The 19,689-nt window shown below is 36.2% G+C and overlaps 4 protein-coding genes across 4 annotated transcripts; 3 read left to right on the top strand and 1 right to left on the bottom strand.

Moving 5' to 3' along the window:
• The first annotated feature begins 288 nt into the window (after positions 1-288).
• Positions 289-2,329, top strand: LOC128195569 (putative serine/threonine-protein kinase-like protein CCR3). The gene has a single exon (XM_052873557.1). The coding sequence runs from the start codon at positions 508-510 to the stop codon at positions 2,119-2,121; it is 1,614 nt and encodes a 537-aa protein (XP_052729517.1). The 5' UTR covers positions 289-507; the 3' UTR covers positions 2,122-2,329.
• A 2,214-nt stretch (positions 2,330-4,543) lies between these two features.
• On the top strand, positions 4,544-6,429 carry LOC128195570 (putative serine/threonine-protein kinase-like protein CCR3). The gene has a single exon (XM_052873558.1). It carries the CDS (start codon positions 4,909-4,911, stop codon positions 6,241-6,243), a length of 1,335 nt encoding a protein of 444 aa, XP_052729518.1. The 5' UTR covers positions 4,544-4,908; the 3' UTR covers positions 6,244-6,429.
• A 331-nt stretch (positions 6,430-6,760) lies between these two features.
• LOC108328975 (putative serine/threonine-protein kinase-like protein CCR3) lies at positions 6,761-9,292 on the top strand. The gene has a single exon (XM_017562912.2). It carries the CDS (start codon positions 6,761-6,763, stop codon positions 7,922-7,924), a length of 1,164 nt encoding a protein of 387 aa, XP_017418401.2. The 3' UTR covers positions 7,925-9,292.
• Positions 9,293-9,843: 551 nt separating this feature from the next.
• On the bottom strand, positions 9,844-18,594 carry LOC108329397 (NF-X1-type zinc finger protein NFXL2). The gene is made up of 13 exons (XM_017563575.2): positions 17,338-18,594; positions 17,142-17,255; positions 16,989-17,044; positions 15,002-15,068; positions 13,885-13,977; positions 12,769-12,854; positions 12,363-12,525; positions 12,082-12,237; positions 11,667-11,857; positions 11,421-11,502; positions 11,072-11,278; positions 10,298-10,387; positions 9,844-10,210 (listed from the first exon to the last, which is right to left on the bottom strand). Exons 1-13 carry the CDS (start codon positions 18,484-18,486, stop codon positions 10,055-10,057), a joined length of 2,610 nt encoding a protein of 869 aa, XP_017419064.2. The 5' UTR covers positions 18,487-18,594; the 3' UTR covers positions 9,844-10,054.
• Between the last annotated feature and the right edge of the window lie 1,095 nt (positions 18,595-19,689).

The following is a 19,689-nucleotide window of genomic DNA, read 5'->3' as shown; positions in this document are numbered from 1 at the left end:
TACATATATTGAAAGGGCAGACATATGGTTTTGATATTTAAAAGCACATTTGTTCTAGAATTAATATATTTTAAAATTTTCTTTGTTTTAGTAGTTACTTACCCTTACGCGTAGAAACATATAATACTGTTATAAGGTGAATGATTAATATTGATCTATTGACGAATTGGTATAAACTCATAGAAGAACACTAACTTATCTAACTGGTATGCATTGACCAAGAATTATAAGATATTTGTTTCTCTTTATTATAATATCTTATATATGATATTATAAAATTGTCTCGTATATGTTTCCAGACGCCATTTTTCTCTGTACACGGTTTTCAAGAATTCGTCGTGGCCGAGCTTGTATAAGCCGCCAGCAATTTGTCAAATGATCAGATCATTCTATGGTTCTGGAAGCTCTGTTGATGTGTAGAGAGGTGGGACCTTCTCAACTGAGACGCGTATTGTCTGTGTATAAAGATCGAAAGGGAGTTCTTTCAAAGTACATATATACTTTCACATGGCTCGTTACATGGGTGATGCAACAAGTTTTTGTTCGGCTGTGGACAGTGCCATAAGGAGTGAGACTGCCTCAGGTTTCGGAGCATCTCCTCCCCATAGTTTTTCTTCGGTGGTGGACTATGCATTGAGAAGTAGTTGTGCTTCTGAAGCAGATTTTCGAACATCCCGTGTCTCCAGTTTTGTTTCGAGAGTGGTGGACTATGTGATCAGGAGTAGTGCAAGAACAGATTTAGAAACCTTCCCTGTGCCTGGTTTTGCTTCTGAGGCTTACTCCACCACTGTTGCTGAAGCTGATTTTCGAACGTCCCGTGTCTCCAGTTTTGCTTCGGGAGTGGATGACTATGTGATCAGGCGTAGTAGTAGTGAAGGAACAGATTTAGAAACCTTCCCTGTGGCAGGTCTTGCTTCTGAGGTATACTCCACCACTGTTGCTGAAGCAGATTTTCGAACATCCCGTGTCTCCAGTTTTGCTTCGGGAGTGGACTATGTGAGCAGGAGTAGTAGTAGTGGAGGAACAGATTTAGAAACCTTCCCTGTGCCGGGTTTTGCCTCTGGGGTTTACTCCACCACTGTTGCTGAAGGGTCCTCACCAGTGTTGTCCAATGTCACAGAACATGCTGTTAAAGGCTTACAATTATTCAGCCAGGCTGTAGCAGCGACCAACAATTTCTCACTTAACAACAAGATTGGTGCTGGAAGGCTTGGTGTTGTGTACATAGGCAAACTCGTTGATGGTCGTGAGGTTGCAATCAAGAGGGTTGAAACCTGGCAAAAGAAAAAGATCTCATCAATTAAATCTGCATTGACCTTCTTGTCCCGTTTACACCACAAACACTACTTGGTTGGGTTGGTTGGATTCTGTGAAGAGAAATACGAGAGGCTGTTGGTGTATGAGTACATGAAGAATGGTACCTTGTATGATCATTTGCATGAAAATGGTAGCAATGCGTTGAATCGGTGGAAAATGAGGATCACTATTGCTTTGGATGCTTCCCGAGGAATAGAATATCTTCATAAGTATGCAGCTCCACTATTTATTCACGGGCACGTCAAGTCTTCCAACATTCTTCTTGATGCCACTTGGCTGGCAAGAGTGTCTGATTTTAAATTGTGTTTGATGAGTCCAGAAGCTGAGCGTGATTACCGACGAATAAAGGTAGGAGGAACAGTTGGATACATTGATCCTGAGTACTATGATCTAAATACGTTGACAGCAAAGAGTGATGTGTATGGACTGGGAGTTGTATTGCTAGAGCTTTTAACAGGAAAGAAAGCTATATTCCTTGATGGGGAAGATGAAGTTACCTTAAGTGTGCACCGTTTGGTGGACTTTGCCGTGCCTGCCATTTTGGCTGGGGAATTGGTCAACATTTTGGATCCTAGGGTTGGACCACCGGGTGTGAATGAGATAGAGGCATTGGAGTTGGTGGCCCAAACAGCCCTCCATTGCGTGAATCGGAAAGGTAAAGATAGACCATCCATGGCTGATATTGTGATCAGTTTGGAGAGAGCATTGGCCATCTGTTACGGTAGTTCTTATCATATCATTCATGGGTGGATGGATTTTGAAAATATAGTTTGGAAATATAAGGGATATGTTAGGGATTTATAATTTTATTTTATTTGTGTATTTTATTTTATTTTATTTTATCCAACCTTTGCCCCGTCTAAACCATAATCACTTGGCTGGGCTAGTTGGGTTCTGTAAAGAGAAAGATGAAAGGTTATTGGTGTATGAAAAGATGAAGAATGGGGCGTTATTGGACAAGGTGAGCAGTGTATTGAATTATTGGAGAAGGAGAATCAAGATTGATTTGGATGCATTCAGGGGAATAGAACTAATCCCTAATAATTAATCAAAACTAGATGACTATCAATACTCTTTAACAATCAGATAAAATGAAAAAAAAATGATATAATTATTTCTTCCTTGTAAGTTTTGAATTAACACCCAAATTATGATAAAATTGTCATCATAAATTATTTAAGAAAACGTTCTATCTTCATTCTTTCAATTTATTATGGCCAAGGGTTTTTAATTTTAATCAAAATTATTTTTTCAAAATTTGATGGTTCCTTCATTAATATCATTAACTTCCATTTACATTCACATCCATTCAATTAGACTAAAAAGCATAAAGTGTATCGATAATTAATGCTATCAAAATGAGTTGTAACCTAGGAGACAATCCGGCAAACCATGGATTTGAGACAGGTTAGTTTTGAAAAAAATGTAATTTTTTTTTTATGTGGGTTAGTTTTCAATCCGACTCACTTAGAACCTGACTCATCCGGGTTGAATCCGTAATGAGCCGAACCCACCTAATTTAATTTAATTATTTATTATTTTGTGTTTCAATATTATTAGTTAGCATTTTTTTTATTATATTATAGATGAAATAAAAAAAATGTTTTAAGGGAAAAAACTATTATAAATTTATCTATTCAAGACTCTAATATTATAACTGGACAAATGATACAAAAATGATTAATATTAAAAACTTATTTGTTCGTCTTTTATGCTTGCTTTTGGATTGTATGATTTTTTTTTTATTTTGAATTGTCTTTAGAGTTTAAAGTGAAATTTATTTATATTTGAATTAAAAAATATATAATTTTTTTTATTTAAAAAAATTATAATTAAGTGAGCTAATGAACCAACCCATTTATTCTACAACTCATGGTGGGTCGGACCGGGTTTAAATTTTTCAACTTATTAATAAATGAATCGGGTTGAGTTAGGTCATTAAATGACCAACCCGTAGTGGGTTGAGCCGAGTTAAGCCGAGTTATCTGTTTTGACAGCTCTATCTATAATCAAAATATAATAAATCAGTTATCAATTAAAATAATAATGTCATATTAAAGAAAATATTTATTTTCTTATTTATAATTTTTCATCGACAAACTATGATATTAATGTAAATTAATAAATAGGATCCATTGAAAAGAAATAAAGGTAATATTAACTATTAATATTGATTCGATTTATTCTACTAATATTCTGTTGATAATAATCTTTGACCAAGAATTGTTTAAATTACACTTAACGTATCAATGACTAAGGTTGACCTTCTCCTTTCATTGCACCTTCTCAACCAATACATCGTACTTAACATGCACACGTATTCATATCTCCACGCGGTATATCAATGTAATTGTGTATATAGGTGTTCTATAACATACATAAACTCACTTAGCTAGTGCACAAATAATAATTGAGATGGCTGATATCGCAGTTGACGCAAGGAGTTTTAGTTGGGCAGTGGACAGTGCCATAGCGAGTGAGAGTGCGTCAGATATGGGAGAATCTCGTGTCCGCAGTTTATTAACCATTGTCCCAATACAATTATCTTCTTAATGTTTATTAACTTTTTTTTTTCAATTATCATAATACTTTTTAATTTAATTCTACTATTTTGAACGTTTTTAATTTAATTAATTTTTTTTTTCAAATGAGTTAATATAAAACTTTCTATTGGGTGAAAAATAAAATAAAGTTATATTAGGTAGGTCATAACAGAAAAATAAGTATAAATATTTTTTAATCATTTTTTAGCAGCATTTTAAATTTGCATATATTAAAAGGGCAGATATATGGTTTTGATATTTAAAAGCTCATGTGTTCTAGAGTTAATATATTTTAAAATTTTCTTTGTTTTCAGTCGTTGACAAGTAGTTACTTACCTTTACGCGTAGAAACATATAATATTATTATAAGGTGAATGATTAATATTTATGTATTGACAAATTAGTATAAACTCAGAAGAACAATAACTTATCTAACTGGTATGCACTCTTTTAAACTTTCTTTTTTATCTGGCAAAACGATCTTATTGGTACCTTTTAAAGAGAATTTTTGGCGTTGGATCCGTGCTGTTTGTATAACATACAAACATTCACTTAGGTAAGAGAGTGGAAATGTAGAGAAATTGATATGGCTGACATAAGATATTTGTTTCTCTTTATTATAATATCTTATATATAATAACAAATTCTAAATTATAGTAAAGCACTTTATCAAATCAACAATTATATTAAAGAATATAATTATGATAAAAGAATACTTTATTATAAATATAAAATTGTCTCGTATATGTTTCCAGACGCCCTTTTTCTCTGTACACGGTTTTCAAGAATTCGTCGTGGCCGAGCTTGTATCAGCTGCCAACAATTTCTCAAATGATCACATCATTCATTGGTTCTGGAAGTTTTGTTGATGTGTACAGAGGTGGGACCTATAGATACACGCAGCGTGAGTGACTTAATCTCTATTAATTTATAATTAATAATTAAAGTGGATTCTCCCTTCTCATTGCCTTGGAACATTCTCAACTGAGAAGCGTAGTGTCTCTGTATAAATATCCAAAGGGAGTTCTTTCAAAGTACATACTTTCACATGGCTCGTTACATGGGTGATGCAACAAGTTTTTGGTCGGCTGTGGACAGTCCCATAAGGAGTGAGACTGCCTCAAATTTCGGAGCATCCCCTCCCCATAGTTTTGCTTCGGTGGTGGACTATGCATTGAGAAGTAGTTGTGCTTCTGAAGCAGATTTTCGAACGTCACGTGTCTCCAGTTTTGCTTCGGGAGTGGACTATGTGATCAGGAGTAGTAGTAGTAGTACTGGAGGAACAGATTTAGAAACCTTTCCTGTGCCTGGTTTTACTTCTGAGGTCCACTCCACCACTGTTGCTGAAGGGTCATCACCAGTGTTGTCCAACGTCACAGAACATGCTGTTAAAGGCTTACAATTATTCAGCCAGGCTGAGCTTGTAGCAGCGACCAACAATTTCTCACTCAACAACAAGATTGGTGCTGGAAGGCTTGGTGTTGTGTACATAGGCAAACTCGTTGATGGTCGTGAGGTTGCAATCAAGAGGGTTGAAACCTGGCAAAAGAAAAAGACCTCATCAATTAAATCTGCATTGACCTTCTTGTCCCGTTTACACCACAAACACTTGGTTGGGTTGGTTGGATTCTGTGAAGAGAAATACGAGAGGCTGTTGGTGTATGAGTACATGAAGAATGGTACCTTGTATGATCATTTGCATGAAAATGGTAGCAATGTGTTGAATCGGTGGAAAATGAGGATCACTATTGCTTTGGATGCTTCCCGAGGAATAGAATATCTTCATAACTACGCAGTTCCACTATTTATTCACGGGGACGTCAAGTCTTCCAACATTCTTCTTGATGCCACTTGGATGGCAAGAGTGTCTGATTTTAAATTCTCTTTGATGAGTCCAGAAGCTGAGTGTGATTACCGACGAATAAAGTTAGGAGGAACAGTTGGATACATTGATCCTGAGTACTATGATCTAAATATGTTGACAGCAAAGAGTGATGTGTATGGGCTGGGAGTTGTACTGCTAGAGCTTTTAACAGGAAAGAGAGCTATATTCCTTGATGGGGAAGATGGAGGTACCTTAAGTGTGCACCGTTTGGTGGACTTTGCAGTGCCTGCCATTTTGGCTGGAGAATTGGTCAACATTTTGGATCCTAGGGTCGGACCACCGGATGTGAATGAGATAGAGGCATTGGAGTTGGTGGCCAAAACAGCCCTCCATTGTGTGAATCGGAAAGGGAAAGATAGACCATCCATGGCTGATATTGTGATCTGTTTGGAGAGAGCATTGGCCATCTGTTACGGTAGATCTTATCGTATTATTATGGGTGGATGGCTTCTCAAAAATATAGTTTGGAAATATAAGGGATATGTTAGGGATTTATAATTTTATTTTATATGTGTATTTTATTTTATTTTATCCAACCTTTGCCCCGTCTAAACCATAATCACTTGGCTGGGCTAGTTGGGTTCTGTAAAAAGAAAGATGAAAGGTTATTGGTGTATGAAAAGATGAAGAATGGGGCGTTATTGAACAAGGTGAGCAGTGTATTGAATTATTGGAGAAGGAGAATCAAGATTGATTTGGATGCGTTCGGGGGGAATAGAACTAAGTCCCTAATAATTAATCAAAACTAGATGTCTATCAATACTCTTTAACACTCAGATAAAATGAAAATATATATATATATATATATATATATATATATATATAATTATTTCCACGCGGTATATCCGTGTAACACGTATTTATATTCTCCTTTCCTTGAACCTTCTCAACCAATACATGGTACTTAACAGGTACACGTATTCATATCTCCACGCGGTATATCAGTGTAATTGTGTATATAGGTGTTCTACAACATACATAAACTCACTTAGCTAGTGCACGAATAATAATTGAGATGGCTGATATCACAGTAGACGCAAGGAGTTTTAGTTGGGCAGTGGACAGTGCCATAGCGAGTGAGAGTGCGTCAGATATGGGAGAATCTCGTGTCCGCAGTTTTGCTTCGGTAGTGGACAGTGCCATAAGGAGTAGCAGTGCTACTGAAGCGGATTTTGAAACATCCCCTATCAGTTGTTTTGCTTTTGCTTCTGCGGTGACCCAAAGAATTGTTGCTGCACGACTATCACAAGCAGTGTCGGATGGGATAGGATATGTTCATACACGATTATTCACCCTAGCTGAGCTTAAAGCGGCCACCAACAATTTCTCACTTCACAACAAGATTTTTGGTGCTGGAAGCATTAGTGTTGTGCACAAAGGTAAACTCTTTGATGGTCGTGAGGTGGCTATCAAAAGGGCTGAAACCAGTTCTAAGATGAAGGAGTTTCAAGAGTTATTTGGCTATTTATCCCTTTTGCCCTGCCTACAGCATAATCACTTGGTTGGGCTAGTTGGGTTCTGTAAAGAGAAAGATAAAAGGTTCTTGGTGTATGAGTACATGAAGAATGGGGCGTTATATGATCATTTGCATGACAAAAACAATGTGGACAAGGAGAGCAGTGTATTGAATTCTTGGAGAATGAGGATCAAGATTGCTTTGGATGCTTCCCGGGGAATCGAACACCTTCATAAATATGTAGTTCCAACTATTATTCACAGGGATATCAAGTCTTCTAACATTCTTCTTGATGCTAATTGGACGGCAAGAGTATCTGGTTATGAATCGTCGTGTTTCATGAGTCCAGAAGCTGAGTATGTTTACACGGGTATGTTTACCGCAAAGAGTGATGTGTACGGGCTTGGAGTTGTGCTGCTTGAACTTTTAACAGGAAAGAAAACTACATTCAAGTATGGGACATATAGGTGCACACGTATGGTGAACACTGCACGACATGTTATTTTGGATGGGAAAATGGTGAACATTTTGGATCCAAGGGTTGGAGCACCCCATGGAAATGAAGAAGCAGAGGCACTGGAATTAGTGGCTCATACAGCGGTCAATTGTGTAAATTTGAACAGAAAAGATAGGCCAACTATGACAGAGGTAGTGGCCAATTTGGAGACAGCTTTATCACTTGCCAATGATAACAGAAAAACAGACCATTTGCACTATTTATGACAATTTAATTTTACACAATGTATATACACATGCCATCACTCATTACAGTATCATGACGCTGAATACTAACATTTTTTGACAATTTTTTTCCAGTGAAAGTTGGGGATCCCTAGCATTGCATTAGTTATTAACATAGTTATCAAACTCGCGAGTTAACTCGTTAACTCGGACGAGTTTACGTTCCTAGTCATGGCTTCCGAGTCAACTCGGAAGCAAACTCGTTTTCCAACTAGAATCGATGGAATCGGATGTGAAATCGGTGGAATGTTTCGAACTCGCGAGTTTGTAGTGGTTTGGCGAGTTCGAAAGAAGAAAAATATGAAGCCAAATCAAAGTACGTTTGGAGGGGAAAAATCACCTGGTTAGGGCTCCAATCTTTTAATATTAAGCCCCTTCTTCTTCGTTCTCCTGAGCGACATCATCCTCTCGCCATCGCGTCACTCTCTCTGGCCATCGCACTCGCCGTCGACCATCGTCTCGTAGCTGTCACTGGTCGTGTCGCCTTCGCGTCACTCTCTGTGCAGAGCTCCCAAATGGAGCCATCGGCGCTGGTGGCACCACCTACGCCCTTCTGCTGGATCGCGTGAGCTTCTTCTCCTTTCCAGAAAGGTCTGTCGCACCAGTGAAGCTGTGTTTCCCTCCCAACAAAGGAAGTGAGGAGGTGCGGGGTGGCGCAGAAAATGGTGATTAAAGATAGGGTTTTCTTTTTTAACTTTGGGATAGAATGGGTATTAAAAATTAGGGAGGTGCAAAAGAAATAAATGGGGTGCAGGAAGGGGCAGCCCCTCTCAATGCACACTCTCCCCTCTCCACACTGCACAATGTTGATTATTATGTGTTTATTTTTTAATTTTGTAGTGAAAAATTAAAATTAGACCATTATGTCTCGATCAAATTTAACAGCGACACCTTGCACAAGCTGTACTTTGTCTGTATTGAAGGTCGTCGCTGACTTCCACGTTGACGTATGGCAGAAGTTTGGCGCAAGCAAGGAATGACAGCAAATTAATGGTTATTGATTACCCAGAAGAGACGGTGTGTAAGAAAGATAGCTAGGAGAGGGTCTCTTTCATTGGGCTAGGAAAACGGTTTAAAGTTTCACTTTCTCAATCTGTAGTAGAGATGTAGCTGCACCTCCATGTTTTACTTGGGCAGTAAACAGTGCTTTTTAAAAGTATTGGAGTATACTTGGGAGCATTCAATGTCAGTGACTTTTCTTCCCAAGTCAATAATGCCATGAGAGAAGTTTCGGAGAAGATTCAAGCATTCCTTCATGGAATGTGAAAATTATAATATCTATTATTCTATCTAAGTTATACCAAATAATCAAATAGTAGATAACACGTATCAGTGTGTATGTATTAATGGATTTTTTTGAGTAAAAAATCTTGAATGATGTGAAGACTTGAAGTGATTTCACACGAAAACTGATATTTATTATGATGCATAAGATATGTAACAGACTTTTGTTACTCTCAATCAATCAGAAAATTATGATATATTCTCTCTCTCTCTCTCTATATATAATGTTTAAAAATTTTATTTATATTAATTATACTAAATTCTCTAATTTCACGATAAGAAATTAACTTGTATGTGTGATTATGTAGATCTAAAACTAAGCTAATATAATACATTAACCAAATTAATATGTTGATATAAGATTATGGTATTCACATAGCATAAAAATTTATATAAAAATATCATATAAACATGCCTTTTTTTCTTATTTACATTTATCAGCAATTTTAATTAATAATTTCATTAAACATTTATGATATAATAATTCACCTTAACTTTCTACTACCTAGTTTTTAGCTTTCAAGTACTCATTTCTAAATAAATATTTAAAGATTTGGATACATAAAACAAAATTGTTTACACATAAACTCCGAAGGTCCAACTCAAAAATGCTTCAGTGGCTCAAAAATCAATGAATTCATTCGACCATAATTTCCTAAAATTTCCACTTCGGAAACGCTCAGGATGTCTAAATATTCTTCCTAGTCTAGGATTAAAGAATGCATGGAACCATAAAAAGCACATTAAACTTACATCAGACATATCCACATTGAAAGGGAAGAAAAATAATGTAATCATAATAACAAAAAGGGGTAATCAAACTGATAATCATTTGATTCGAGAATATCTTTGTCTTTGTTCATCCACTTCATTCATCCAATCAGAGAGCCGTAAAAGTCCCTTGTAGCAATAATATGTAGCAGCAACAAGAATGATCAATATAAACACAAACAGAAGAAACCGCTTCGCTCCGGAAATTATTTTCTGTTCAATGATTCTCAAGTGGGTCAGCAAAGAAAAAAGACAACTGGAACTTAAATATGGCTCGATTGTTAAGGAAAGTAACATTACCTGAAGTTTTGATGTTTCTTTGGATTCAAGAACCCGTTCTCTCCTTTTTCTTCGCTTTCGAACTGATTTTTCTGCATCTTGATCTTGTACCTTTAATAATTACTAAAGTATTAGACACTGCCACGGCACATCTCAATAAAAGCATGTCTCCTCAATTTAATGAAAACAAAGAAAAACAACATAATTTAGAAATTAGAGTAGATAGTTTATGCACTGACAATGTGAAGTATCATCAAACCAGAAATAGACCTAAATGGTATGTTTATTAACTTTTATATCGTATTGGTTGAAATTTTAATTTTAGAACCTTTGATTTCTTATGTATGCATCTATGTAGGGGTATTGTCAATGTATAAAATGAGGCCAACATTCTCACAATGTAATGAACGTATAATATTTATAGGTATTGACAAAACTTGTTTCAGCAAAATGAACGTGTATGGTAGAAAAACACGAAGAATTTCACTCTTTCATTATCGTTGTTTCCATCCCTCTCTTAAAGGAGTAAGTATCACATTTGTAATTTGATGAAACAACAGAGCAACCAAAAATAACACTACATGTTGCCAGACAGCAACATCTATCTATATGTATTTGTGGTTTGGTATATAACTCTAACTTGGTTATGAAATTTATTAAGACCATAAATGACACTTCAAACACAAAGATGCCTGTACAAAAGCAAGAATTTTAGAAGTGTGAACAAACCTTATAAATAAAGTATAAAAAAGATTATAGAGTACATGTGGAAAGTTCTGTCAGAATCATGATTACCTCAGTAACCCTAGATTTACGCAATTGTAGTTCTGACTCAACAACCTGCACTTTACTCTTACAATCAGAATTGCAAGGAATTAGTCCAATTCCAAATTGATTTTTTGGTGTATCCCTTGGATGGCAACCCATAAGATGATACGCTGCTTGAACATCTTGACAAACCCACTCCTTTTTCAGTGTTTGGCATTTGCAACGAACTGTGACCTGTGAAGAATGATTTCATATTTTAGAAGTCAAATTGAATCAATAATAGGTGTATTCATTTGTTTAGAATGCAGTAGCAAGAAAACTAGTACAAAAACATCGCTTGAGCTAATTGTGTTATAACTATTGAGTCATGCAGTACCTTTTTACAGCATTTCTCTGCATTTGTGCACTCACCGGGATGGCATGTCTCTGGGCATAGATGCGTGCAATTTGGCAACTTTCTGCAAACCATGAAAAAAATAGGGGTGTCATAATTTTACCAACCAATTAATAGAACAAGAAACAAGGAAGAGAGAGGAACCAAAGTCTAACAGAGATTTAGAACTTACAGTTGGTTTCAAGGGCTAAACTAGATTTAAAAAAAAAATCGCTAGTCTCTTATTACCTATGACATGGCCCACCACATGAACGGACAGTCTCTTGATCCTTTGCAGACAAACTATTGTAATATATACACTCAAACACATGAACCATTGCACCACAGTGACATGACCGCTTAATGAGCACCTTGCATGGAGGACAGTCTCCAGGATGGCATGACCGAGGGCAATTGTGTGGACATGCAGGCTCTCTTTCCTGATCAATGCAGTTAACACATAAACCAACAAACTATCAGTTCTAATTTTAGAAAGCATACAGGAGAGTTTCTCAATTTCACACAGGAAGACAAATGAGAAACTTCATTGAGCATAAATCCAGTGATAAAAATAGAGATTACATAAAAAACCATAAATAAAGCCACCGGTGCAATATAAATAGTATAATTAAATGGATTAATGGAATTAAGGAGGATGTAACACCTTCTGGCAACGAAGATAACAATCTTCACATGGTTCACTTCCTCGTAATTGGCTATCCAAGGCATGGCAGGTTTTTGTACAATAATGATTGCCACATGGTAGAGGATTACCACATAAATTTTCACAGGAGAACTGTGATTTATCAGAGCAAACCATCTGATAATAGGGTGAAAAGAAAACAGCAGCTGTATTAGCAATATAAAAGAAGTTGCTTTTGGGCAAATTAATCAAATCTTGCACATCGAAGTTCATATAGAGCTTTGAAGATAAGCAAAACAAACCATTCTGTCAGCTCCAATGTGTTGTCCAACACATGATCTCCACACAAGTTCAGGGCAAGGAGGGCATGGAGTGCCAGGAACACCTTCACTTTGTTGTATAATCTTCTTTTTCTTTGGTTTCAGAGTAAACTCTGGTTTAGGAGGAGGCTTAGGACCATGACACCTTCACAAAGACAAGAGTTTAGGAAAGATATACCTAAAAGTTAAGTGTATGGACTTGTTGTTAACCCGTGATACTAGACTCTAATGAGCCACATGCATTACTTTGCCAAGACTCAAGAACATGAGTAGAGACCGCTGAATCTTTGTTTTAGGACTTTCCATTCATGCTAAATGTCCAAAAAATCCAAAGTCCTAACATGCAGGCATTAGTTTTATCATAAATAAAGAGAAATTTTTATCAAACCTTAATTTGCATGTATGGCTACATTGGTACTCTTTGGCACAAGGTAGCCGACAAGGATGGCAGGCTCCATAATGGCATTTATGCGGCTACACAGAAACATAACTTGTTAACAACATAAAAATAAAAAATATGAACCAACAAAAATTAAGAATACACTTCCTTTCGTAAAACTAAAGAAAATATAAGTATAATAATGATATCTATGGATAGCTTTCTAATCATTCAGATTTAGAGAAAAGCAACACTAGAAACTTGTCGTCAATATATACTGTGAATATTTATTTTATAAAAAATAATTGCATAGTGAAATGTAATCCTCCATTTTCAAATTTAACTGTACCAAGCATTGAAGGACATCAACTTTATTATTTAATGGAAGGGCTGTACAACAGAAACCAAATGAAAGGGCTGTACAACAGAAACCTGCTCCAAACTCATTCAAAAATACTCTACAATATCATACTGTACAACAGGCTTGTCTTGGTAGAAAACGATCATACTGTAAAATGATAATACTTCAAGTTAAATCCATTAAATTAGAGCTTAAAGACAAATTTATACTTCATATAATTAACTTCTGCTCAAATACTAAGGGTCTTGCCTTAATATTTGAAATCAGCCATAATGTGTAGATAATTAGATACTCATGATGATTCTGATGAAATAAGCTTCTTTACATAAAGTTTTAAATGTCAAATGCACATTTTATCTTTGACAGTAAGCACTACTTCAAATTCTAGACCTCACGGAGAGCTAAATCTTATTATTTTTTCCCACTTTCCCTTATATTCCAATTATTTATACAGTTGTACAAAAAGATTATTTGTTTGTTATATCGAGAGCACAACCATGTATACGAGACCAGGGATCAAATCCCAAGAACAAAATGGGGAATTAAAATTATTTGATTTTAAATCTCTAAAAGGTTTATAAAAATACCACAGTAGAATGGGGATGGACACCCTATTAAATATATCATATTACCATTAAAATAAAAAAGAGAATTTTTTTTCTAAATTATTTTCCTCTACCATAGCTTCAGCATACTATAAATAAAGTGTATCTCTGATTGAAAATGTAAATGTCTGAGTAAAAACAAGTCATATTAAATGGTACCTTGCAATTTGATGCATGTCGACATAAAGGACTGACAGGACATGGTTTGGGACATCTAGGAGGTTTTTGGTCCATTTCCGTACCACAAGGAACCTGGTAGAAAATCCACTACTCAGCATAATACATTTCAGGCCAGTTTTACTAAAAGTTGAAGAAATCCAAGCACACAGGATCAAGTTCCACAATATCACATAAGATAACAGTGCCATTTTGACCAAAGGAAAAGAGAAAATAGACCACCATAAACAAACACAAAGGAAGAAGTAATAAAGAATACCAGTGTTTTTATGTGCGTGTTTACTGACCCAAACAACCGGCAAGATTAAGATCAATTTACTTATATTAAAATACAAAAGTCCAAAGGAAATAGCAATAAGTAACACATTGTTTACATGATCCCTGAACTTCCAATTTATTAAATGAAAATGCACTAAACAAGGATGGTTTCACACGTAATATATAAATAGGAACATCACACTGACTACAAAATATAACACATAAATTAACACTAATAAACCTCCATATTTGATGCTATGCATTTACCTTTGACGTTTCCCAGAATATTTTCAAAACTTTAAATGACTTTTCCGTCATTTAAATTACCACTGTATTACAACACGATTGTTGTTCAAAAACAAAGATGATATTTGTTAATCAACTGTTCAACACCAAAGAGACCTCCCCACAATTAAATCAAACCTGTTAATGACACTTATGAGCTCTGATTTCTGTTTTTCATATAAAAAAAGTTTGCAAGTCACAGCCCTGAAATAGTTGAGGTTTTCCCTTTTGGTGCTTCAAACATGTAAAATAAATTATTCTTAAGTGTTCCTTCTGAAAGTTATCAAATTACTCCTGAGTCCAACATCATCTAGCCATCGACTTCCATGAATTAATCAGTTAATAGTATTATTTTACAGAAGCGTGTTAACAATTAAACAATAATTTAAGTTCAAGAATGTCAAGTTTCAGAAAAACAATTATAACTGGCCTTTCCAATAAACACAAACATGCACATTTGAATAATTATATTTCATGTAATAGGATAAGATCATGCAACAATTAAGATGTACTCATACTCTCATGGATAACTCCAGATGTCCGCTTTCATTCATACCTCAAATCGTGTCTCTCCACATGCACATGAAATTGTCACCATTATCGGGCAAGGAGCACAAGGACCTCTGCAAGAACAAACTTAAGTATCATGATGATGTGTTCTTCCCAAGTTAGAGATTAAAATATAGTTCTGTACACATAATATGCAGAAGTGATAATGTTAATTTTTACCATTATCTTAGCTATCTTTTATTAACAAAATCAACTTTTATCTAACTTTTAATCCTCTTAATTCTCATTTTTATCTTGCTTTTGTAAATAATTACATTGTGGGGTGCTGATTGTGTCAAGAAGATTTTCTCTCAAACCAGATAAGTTTGCTATCTCGAGAAGCATGATGAAGAAATCAAGAACATGAATTGAGAGAAGTGTAGTTGTGCTGAGCGCCACAAAAGCTGCACCCAGTGCCACAAAGTCAGAAACCAAACCGAGCTCCAGAGTTGGCTAGTGCCAGGCAGCACCTACACAGCGTCGGGTGCCAGCAAGTCAGAGTGCTCAGGCCATTCCAGGGCTGGCCAGCACCAACGCCACTCAACTGACGCCACTTATGCTGACATGGCAATTTTGTCCTATTTCTACTTGGTTGCTCAAAGAGAAGCGAATCTTTGGATGTTTGGAGCACGAAATACACTCTTGGAGAGCTTGGAGGTATGCTAGGGCTCGTGGGAACCATCCCTTCTTCTTTCTTGTATCTCTATCTTCTTCCACCTTTCATTTTGTAAGCTTGGACTCTCCATGACAATGGAGAACTAAACCCATTTTGTTAGGGGTAGATGAAACCACTGAAATCTTGTGTATTTTGCAAATGATTTGAAATATATATATGCCTCTTCCATTAAATGCTAGTATTATTGTTTCTTTACTTAATTTTTGCTTTGATTTGGTCATTCATAGCTTTATACTTGGTTCATTAGGTGTTGGAAAATATCTTTTGAAACCTAGACTTGGAACAAAATACCTAATGGAGCTTCTATGTAAGGATAGAGCTTGACCCATTAGTTGTCTTAAACCCTAGTTCATAAAGGAGGTATTTTTATTAAGGGTTTAAGGGATTGACTCTTAATAAGGAAACCTATACTCATTCTACTAAGGGATTAGGGTTTGAGTAGACTTGTGGGTTGACATTAGTACATTAATGGAGAGGATGTGAGTTTTTATACGCATAGAGTGATGTTGGGTTTGTTTATTAGGGATTCAAGGAATTGACTCTTAATAAGGAAACATAGGCTCGTTCTATTAAGGGATTAGGGTTTGAGTAGAATTGTGAGTTGACATTAGTATATTAATAGAGAGGATGTGAGTTTTTATATGCATGAAAGTAAATTCAGTAAAATTTAATCCCAACAATAACACTCCATATCATTTCTCGTCTTTTCCATCGTCTAAGTGTCTTTAACTTCCAAAGTTCATCTTTATCATATATGCATCAAATTACTTTCTTGTGCATAATCTCAAATTATGAAAATATTTTGTAGTCTAAATTAGTTATTAATTGTACAATTATTTGGTATTGCACAAGTCTCATGGGAAACTATATCCGGTTTTACCAATTACTACTTGCATGATTTGGTACGTTTACCAAAGAGTTAATAATAAGAGATCCTTTTGGTTCCTATATTCTTTTTAAATAATAATAATATTATGTTCCTTCCTATTGTGATCACATTTTATGACACATGAATTGAGATTCATGTGCCAAAAAGACCTCGGTAGCAGCATACGGATAAGAAGAGCTTATTGTTGAGGGCAGATAACAGGATTCAGACCTAAGGCAGTCAGGATGGCCCGATCTCAGCCTAAAAGTGACCTACCATGGGTTTCAGACTAAAAAATGAACAGGGTGACCTGATTTCAGCTCAGATCTAATATCATATGGGAATCATGAATCTAATTTTTGAAAAACAAAGAAAGTAGTATTTCAGTTATTCACCTAGTTGCCTAAAGGATTACAGATCCAGCTCAGGTAACACAGACAGAGGACATACCTATGGCATGGAGAAGGGCATTTATGGTTCTTACATCGAAGCCTCCTTCCGCATATCTAACAATTTTCATAAACGAAAAAATAATCAATGTCATCGCTATCACAACTCACAAGTCTCTTGCCAAAACAAAGCAGCTACAAAACATGCACGCACCTCTGAGCAGGAAGGGCAATCCCCATCACAGCAGCGCCGCTTGCAAGCATGCCGACCACAGTCACGCATCCTCTGGCACTTCCTTTCACATGCCAAATCTTGATAGCAAGGAACCTACTCTAAGTTCAATCAACCTTACCAACCATAAACCAAAACACATCCAAATTACAAAAAAACAAAAACAGAAATCACTTACTTCTTTCTTGAGGCTCCCGCATCGACAGGACTTCTTCACAACAACCCTACAAGTCTCAACGCACTGTCCACGGTGGCACCGCTCTGGGCACCTGTGGTAGCCACAGGGCAACATCTTATCACAGGTAGCCCCACAAAGCTGTACAGAAGCATCACACGGCATTCCTTCATAAATCCTTTTCCCACAAGGGCATGTTCTCTTCCCCTTGAGGGGACACTCACCACACTCCCCTGAATGACACCCTCTCTCACAAACATGTTTCCCACAGCTAAGCCTCTTCTCACACGGATGATCGCACTGAAAAACACGATCACAACACTCCTTCTCCTCTTTCACCTTCCCACACTGGCAAGCATACACGCCACGTGTCCGGCAAGGAGGGCAAGCACCACGATGGCAAACCTCGGTGCAATGGTGAACCCCACAATCCAAAACCTTGGAACACGGATTATTACATGAAAATTCCTTGAATCCACATCGTCGAACATCTTCAATGCACCCGCAAAAGCATCTTACTTTAACGAGTTTGGGGCAAGAGGGGCACGGCCCGGGATGGCACAGTAACAAGCAATGGTGCCCGCAATTGTGCTTCAAGGGTCTTCCGCAAACCTCACCGCAAGAGTGTGGCAAAACCCACGGATCGTTGGGAGGGTTCTCCACCTTCCCGCAGAAGCAGAGATACATTTTGGGAATGAGAGATTTGGGGTACTCCGATCTGCATTTGGGGCAGTTCCAGAGGGCCGTGTCGGAGGCCGTGGCGGTGGAGATGGGGAGGCGAGTGGCAGCGCGTGCGGCGGCGAGGTCTGATGCCTGGCGGGCCCAGCTCTGGATGCAGATGAGGTGGAAGACGGCAAAGCAGAGGGAGGAGCATGACCAAGTGGGATCCGAGGGTTTGATCCGTTCGAGGCAGATGAGGCACGAGAGAGCACCGGCGGAGGAGGACGTCAGGAATGATTGGATCTTCGAAAGGTCGGCGCCGGAGTGGCCGGAGAATTCGAGGTATGGCTTGAATATGGAGTCGGAGAGGTCGGAGTGGCGGTGTGCCTCCGTGCCGGAGGAAAGGCCGTCTGCGTCGGAATCAGAGTCCGAGAGTACGGTTGGCGGCGGCGGGGAAGGATGAGAGTGGGGAAGAGTCCAGGCTGATGTCATGTTGGCAGTGATGTCTGATGGGACTCTGCCTCAGATTCTTTACGCTATTGATGTTATTGTCTTCTTACTTCAACACTGTTTTTTCTGTATTTTCATTTTTTGTTTCGATTTTAAAAGTGCAATGGTTTTTTAAATCCTACGATCTTACTCTAGATGTAGTAATACGTACTCTTTTAAGTATTAAAATAAATTTCTAATCTCCATAACTTTTTTTCTAATTTCAGTTTTATAAAAAACGATCCGTTCATCACAACTAATAAAACAATTACAAAGATCAAAACAGAAATATTTAAATTATAGAGATAAAAAGGTAATTAAAACAAAAATAATCAAAATTAAAGAATCAAAATAAAATTAACCTCACAACAACTACGAGGAAAGCGGTTATTTTAACACTTCATTTTTATAATTAAAATTTATTAAAGCTCTACTTTCGATAAATTACGTCAAGAAGATCATTATAAAAGAAAATTTTCTATAGAATGAAGAGTAGATCCACAATGATATTTTTATAAGATGTGATAACATTCCTCACACAGCTCTCTTAGATGAATTTATAACATTTAATTAAATGTATTTTTGGTTTTTATATTTTCTAATTTCAATTTAAATAAAAACTATTATTTTATGCTTAACAATGAGATTTCATATTTGATATTAGAAAATGTATATCTTTTGTATTGTGTGTTTTTTTACTCAGTCATAGATTAAACAATTAATTGACGATAAGATAAATAAATTAAAACTAATGGTCTGTTCACTTGAAAGGAATGGAGAGGAATTTACTGTTTGAATGGATGGAAAGAAGGGATTATTTGTGTTCACATGCACAGATTAGCTAGGAAGGAAAAGAGAGAAATCGGGAGATACTCCCTTTTTTCAATCATCGTATATATGCGATGATTTGCAAGGAATTAGAGCAAATTTTCATTTTTGTCCTTACTGTATTTTATATTTTTTATATTTTTTTTATTATAATAATAATAATAATTAATAATAATAATAACAATTATTATTTTACTAATTTATAATCTTTTTACATTTTTAAAATTTACTTTAATAATTAATTTTAATTTTTACTCTTTATAAACATTTCTACAATTAAATATAACTTTAATAATTACAATTTTATATTACTTTAATAATTAGGAATATTTTGGTAATCTTCAATTTCTATCAATTAAATAAATTTTTTAAAACTGT

The sequence above is a fragment of the Vigna angularis genome, chromosome 2 (genome assembly GCF_016808095.1).
Source record: "Vigna angularis cultivar LongXiaoDou No.4 chromosome 2, ASM1680809v1, whole genome shotgun sequence".
In the NCBI taxonomy this organism is placed as follows: Eukaryota; Viridiplantae; Streptophyta; class Magnoliopsida; order Fabales; family Fabaceae; genus Vigna; species Vigna angularis.
The sequence above is the reverse complement of the archived record's forward strand: the minus strand, read 5'-3'. Positions and strand labels throughout refer to the sequence as shown.

What these genes read in the sequence shown, in the direction of transcription:
- LOC128195569 (XM_052873557.1), top strand. Translation starts at nt 508, where the DNA reads ATGGCTCGTTACATGGGTGATGCAACAAGTTTTTGTTCGGCTGTGGAC.
- LOC128195570 (XM_052873558.1), top strand. Translation starts at nt 4,909, where the DNA reads ATGGCTCGTTACATGGGTGATGCAACAAGTTTTTGGTCGGCTGTGGAC.
- LOC108328975 (XM_017562912.2), top strand. Translation starts at nt 6,761, where the DNA reads ATGGCTGATATCACAGTAGACGCAAGGAGTTTTAGTTGGGCAGTGGAC.
- LOC108329397 (XM_017563575.2), bottom strand. Translation starts at nt 18,486, where the DNA reads ATGACATCAGCCTGGACTCTTCCCCACTCTCATCCTTCCCCGCCGCCG. An exon ending in CAGAGAAATGCTGTAAAAAG is followed by an intron (nt 11,279 to 11,420) that starts GTACTGCATGAC and finishes CATTCTTCACAG; the next exon opens with GTCACAGTTCGTTGCAAATG. An exon ending in GTAAATCTAGGGTTACTGAG is followed by an intron (nt 10,388 to 11,071) that starts GTAATCATGATT and finishes TAATTATTAAAG; the next exon opens with GTACAAGATCAAGATGCAGA.